The 5,608-nt window shown below is 38.6% G+C and overlaps 1 protein-coding gene across 1 annotated transcript; it reads right to left on the bottom strand.

Moving 5' to 3' along the window:
* Nucleotides 1-845: 845 nt before the first annotated feature.
* igfbp1b (insulin-like growth factor binding protein 1b) lies at nt 846-5,318 on the bottom strand. The gene is made up of 4 exons (XM_051701454.1): nt 4,912-5,318; nt 4,399-4,541; nt 2,108-2,236; nt 846-1,819 (listed from the first exon to the last, which is right to left on the bottom strand). Exons 1-4 carry the CDS (start codon nt 5,243-5,245, stop codon nt 1,694-1,696), a joined length of 732 nt encoding a protein of 243 aa, XP_051557414.1. The 5' UTR covers nt 5,246-5,318; the 3' UTR covers nt 846-1,693.
* Nucleotides 5,319-5,608: the final 290 nt, after the last annotated feature.

Genomic DNA, 5,608 nt, shown 5'->3' with positions numbered 1-5,608 from the left:
CCCGCGGGCAGTAGTTTGCCCTGGTCTGCAATTGAGGGTGCTCTAAGGTTCGTTTGAGGGTGCTTAGCACCCTCAAGCACCACCGTAGAACCGGGCCTGTGAGGAAGGACAATTATGTGGATATATTGAAGCAACATTTCAAGACATCAGCCAGGAAGTTAAAGCTCGGTCGCAAATGGGTCTTCCAAATGGACAATGACCCCAAGCATACCTCCAAAGTTGTGGCAAAATGGCTTAAGGACAACAAAGTCAAGGTATTTGAGTGGCCATCACAAAGCCATGACCTCAATCTGATAGAAAATCTGTGGGCAGAACTGAAAAAGCGTGTGCGAGCAAGGAGGCCTACAAACCTGATTCAGTTACACCAGTTCTGTCTGGAGGAATGGGCCAAAATTCCAGCAACTTATTGTGAGAAGCTTGTGGAAGGCTACCCAAAATGTTTGACCCAAGTTAAACAATTTAAAGGCAATGCTACCAAATACTAACAAAGTGTATGTGAACTTCTTACCCACTGGGAATGTGATGAAAAAAATTAAAGCTGAAATAAATCATTCTCTCTACTATTATTCTGACATTTCACATTCTTAAAATAAAGCAGTGATCTTAACTGACCGAATACAGGGAATGTGTTCTATGATTAAATGTCAGGAATTGTGAATTTTTTTTTGTATAAATGTATTTGGCTAAGGTGTATGTAAACTTCTGACTTCAACTGTATACATTGTATATAGCAATACTAAACAAAGGGGGACTATTTTTGATCAAAGAGGGCTGAAACAATGCAAATGATCAAAATGGAACAATTCTAAGCTTTTGTTTTTCAGATGGATCAGAAGACATTTTCAGGCTCAAGTAAAAGTTTTATTGAAAAACACATTTGAGACCATATACATACTTTTCTTATATACAATAAAATAATGGTTTTCAGAATAAATACAGCAGCAGTCGGTCAAAACACTCTAAATGGCAAAATGTAAATGTATTCCAGAAATCCATTAAGAGATAATGTGATATTTTAACGATCAAGCTAGTTTTCCAGGAGAAGGACAGAGCGTCCCTGGTTTAAAGCCTAATAGAACAAATATAAACATTTCAGCAGACCAAAAGACAGTGACAAAAACTTGTAGAGGTAGACAGATGCTTAAAAAACAAAGTGAAACCAAATAAAAGCCAAATAAATTTGAGCTTACAGAATACAAACAACAAGTGAAACATAATGTACAGACTGTATTTAAGGTCTGTACAGCTTTATCTTGATGTACACTGAATCAATGTGGACGTTCCAAACAAAGGTTGAGGCAGAATTATTGACTAAACTACAGATGTGATAAGTAAAAACATATTATACAGTTGAATGTTATTGTGGAGCGTAAAGATTTCATATTTGAATATCTGATGACCCAGATTTGGATCTTGCCTAGGTGGAGATATGCAGTTTTCAGCAATGGAGTAGTTTAGTTTGAAAGCACATTGTTTGTGCTAGTAAAAAAAAAAAAAATAGCAATTTTCTACACATCTGTGAGGATCATTAATCAAAGTTATTCTGGAATATCTGGTAGAATTCAGTCAAAAGCTATTTTATAAATATTAAAACAATGTAACACCCATGTACATATAAGAATAAATAGGTATAGATATATGAAAGGGAATATAAATTAAGGGTAATGTCCTCTCTCAGTTAAAGCTTTACTCTTCAGTGCGTGACCTCTTGATGACACTGGGCATCTCCTGTTAAATCATCAGTGCCTGGAATTCTCTTTCCGTTCCAGGAAGACACACACCAACAGCGCGGTGGATGGCCAATCAGAGACGTCTCACACTGATAAAGCAACAAAAACAGTGTCACAATATAGTACTACATAAACGTAAAGGCCCACAGCACAGGAAAACCATTTTAGGGTTAGTGTGCCAGATACTATGAAGGCAACTGCTTATCTGGACAACAGATTATCCAGATCAATGTAATGTACTGTTGAAAACATACTGTATTTTAACATAACACAACAACTGAGTTACAATTGTGGGTTAAAGTTTTTCAAATAATGAATTTCCATACAGAATTATAGCTTAATTTTGCTGCTTTAGTTGGATGGAGAGGGAAACCTACTTGTTTGGCCTTGTAGAATCCATGTTTGTCACAGTTAGGGAGGTAGAAATTTGTGAACTTCTCGCCTAATATCTGCTGTGATTCAGTAATGATGTCCAAAGAGGCATGCAATTCAGTGTGACATGGACCCTATATGAAAGGGGGAAAAATGTAAGAAAACTAAACAAACCACAACAATAATTTTTCTTCTTATGGTTATTATTATTCTGCATCCTCTGACATGGATTCTATGGCAGCCCATAGATCCGTATGGTAAAAAGTTGTGAAATTTGGCACACTAGTAAGGGAGAATCTGAGAATTCCTTGTCACAAGAGTCTCTAACTCTAACCCTCTAGCGCCACCATAAGTTTAAAGTTTACTTATTTTTATGATAATAACTTTTGAACCAAATGACCTAATGAATTGATTGTTTCTTCTGATTCCTTGGCTCATGGCAAGTCAAATATTGCAATTTCCTAGATATTCCAGCATTTAAAAATGTCTGAAAAACCTACTTTAACTTCTAGGCCGTTAATTCTAACTTTACAACAGTTTATTTTCCAAACTTGTGATGTGATTTCTTCTATTTTTGTGTATTTTTCATACTAAATAGTTGTAGATCTTCAAACAAGATATAACATAAAACAAAGGCAACCTGAGTATCCACAAAATACAGTTTTCAAATATATATATCTTTTTTATTGAAGCAAAAAAGTTATCCAACACCTACAGTATATCACCCATGTGAAAAACTATCTGCCCCAATAAACTTAATAGCTGGTTTTGCCACCTTTAGCAGCAATAACTGCAACCAAACGCTTCCGGTAACTGGAGATCAGTCTTTCACAACGCTGTGGTGGAATTTTGACCCACTCTTCTGTGCAGAACTGCTTTAGTTCAGTCACATTGGAGGGTTTTCGAGCATGAACTGCCCATTTAAGGTCCTGCCACAGCATCTCAACCGAGTTCGAGTCAGGACTTTGACTAGGCCATTCCAAAACTTTAATTTTGCTTCTTTTGATCCATTCAGGGGTGGACTTACTCCTATGCTTTGGATCATTGTCTTGCTGCATAATCCAGTTGCGCTTGAGCTTCAGTTCACGGACTGGTGTCCAGACGTTCTCCATTAGGAATTTCTGGTAGAGAGCAGAATTCATATTTCCCTCAATTATTGCAAGTCACCCTGGCCCTGAAGCAGCAAAGCATAACCACACCATCACACTACCACCACCATGCTTGACCGTAAGTATGATGTTCTTTTTTTGGAATTCTGTGTTTGATTTATGCCAGATGTAGTGGAAACCCTATTTTCCAAACAGTTCCACTTTCGACTCATCAGTCCACAGAACATTCTCCCAAAAGGTTTGAGTATCATCAAGGTGTGTTTTGGCAAAATACGAATAAACCTTAATGTTCTTCCAGGTTAGCAGTGGTTTCACCTCGCCACTCTTCCATGGATACCATTTTTGCCCAGTGTCTTTCTAATAGTGGAGTCAAGAACAGTGACCTTTATTGATGCGAGAGAGGCCTGCAGTTCCTTGGATGTTGTTCTTGGCTTTTTTGTGACTTCCTGGATGAGTCAGCGCTGTGCTCTTGGAGGAATTTTGGAAGGTCAGCAACTTCTGGGAAGGTTCACTGTTCCAAGTTTTCTCCATTTGGAGATAATGACTCTTACTGTGGTTCTTTGGGGGTCCCAGAGCCTTTCAAATAGCTTTGTAACTCTTCCCAGACTGATGTATTTCCATCACCTTTTTCCTCATCATTTCTAGAATTTCTTTCGACCTTGGCATAGTGTGCTACTGGGTGAAACCTTTTAGCTAACTTCATGCTGCTGAAAAAGTTTTTCTATTTAGTTGTTGATTAGGGCTGGCAGTAATCAGGCCTGGGCATTTCTAATCTAGCTGAACCCCATTATGAATGTAGTTTCATAGATTTGGGGATTTAGTAACTAAGGGGATAAATAACTTTTCACACAGGCCCAGTTGGTATTGGATAACCTTTTTGCTTCAATAAATAACAATCATTTAAAAACTGTATTTTGTGTTTACTCAGATTGCCTTTGTTTTATGTTAGATTTTGTTTGAATTTTTTAAACAATTTAGTATGAGATATACACAAAAACAGAAGAAATCAGGAAATACTTTTTCACAGAACTGAAAAAATTGGTGGGAAGCAAAAGGAAATCTGCCTAAAATACAGTAGCTTTGAAAGCTTTGACCAGAAATTAGGCTAAGAAATCTCAGGTATCGAATAAGGTATTCCCAGACCCAGAAATTTTACGATTTATAGCTGCGTGATGCTTAAGATGTACCTGTTGGACCAGTTTCTTTCGGATTGCATTCACTTTGGCCTTGATGCTCTCATGTGCCTCTGCTGCATCCTGTGGATTAAGCGGTCTGTTGAGTCCCAGCAGATAATTCAAGGAGCCCTGGTCAGATGTGATATCTGTGTCATCTACAAAGAGATTTCAGAGATAAAGAAAAGTCAATATTGGTTTTAATCATTCCTCCCCAGTGTTGTAGAAAAAAAAAAAAAAAAAAAACATGGAGTCATGGTGCACAACTTTAAAAACTATAAAAGTAAATGTGGGTGACAAAGTTACAATAGATCCAAAATGGATAAGAACATGCAGCCAACAAATTCAAGTAGATGTGACCAACAAATAAAAACATTCACTTATCAACAAGTACTGACTATAAATGTACATACAGGCTATATGTGAATATTTTTGAAGGAAAAACATGTAGAGAAAGCAGATTATGATGACACCCTTTTGCAATGTTTCAAAGCTCCACTAATAAATCGATGCTGTATAGACACGCACCTTCAGTCTCGTCGTTTTCAGTGCAGACGGCTTGTCCACGGGTCAGAGCGTGGAGCGGTCGTGGGTCACCAGGCCTCGGCATACAGCGCAATCCAGTGCTGCAATGAGCCGTGTAGACTCCACAGGACTCGCCTTTCTTCAGAGCACAGGCGAAGCAGCAACCGCAGCCCGGCTCTCTCAGGACCTCCTGACAGTCCGAAGACACCACGGGACAGGCGCTGAGCTGCTCCTGGGAGCATGGAGCACAGCGGATGGGCTCTGGCCCAACCACAGGTGAAAGCTCCACTGGCCAGAAGATGCTCACGAACACCACCGACAAACACAATCCTCGCATAGCCAAAGAAAACAACTGCTATTTAGTGTTGAACTGAATGATTGATCTTGTGTTGGTCAATTCTGGTTCTTTGTGGATGTGTGCTGGGTTTTTATGCTGTAACTTGACCTCAAAGAAGTTAATTATTGACGCACTCAGCGTCTGTATTAATTTCTCTGTTTTCAGCCCGTAGGTTTGCTCTGATTGCATAGACTTGTAGTGGACGTCAATATTTACTCTAGAACGGATTGTGCTACAGTGATTTTTCCGCAATCTGGACTAACAAGCAATTTTTTGCCTCACGTACTAAAACATTGTCCAATTACACCAATCAAAACACTGATCTTGACACTGCCATTTACATAACTCCTAAATTAGTTACAT

The sequence above is a fragment of the Myxocyprinus asiaticus genome, chromosome 6 (genome assembly GCF_019703515.2).
Source record: "Myxocyprinus asiaticus isolate MX2 ecotype Aquarium Trade chromosome 6, UBuf_Myxa_2, whole genome shotgun sequence".
NCBI classification, from domain to species: Eukaryota; Metazoa; Chordata; class Actinopteri; order Cypriniformes; family Catostomidae; genus Myxocyprinus; species Myxocyprinus asiaticus.
Note: the sequence above shows the minus strand (reverse complement) of the source record. Positions and strands in the feature narration are given on the sequence as shown.

Bases quoted from the DNA above. Each gene is read 5' to 3' on its own strand.
- igfbp1b (XM_051701454.1), bottom strand. From the start codon at position 5,245: ATGCGAGGATTGTGTTTGTCGGTGGTGTTCGTGAGCATCTTCTGGCCA. The intron at 2,237-4,398 runs GTACATCTTAAG...CCTTTCATATAG, and splicing joins GAAAGAAACTGGTCCAACAG to GGTCCATGTCACACTGAATT. The intron at 1,820-2,107 runs GTAGGTTTCCCT...TTGCTTTATCAG, and splicing joins GATTCTACAAGGCCAAACAA to TGTGAGACGTCTCTGATTGG.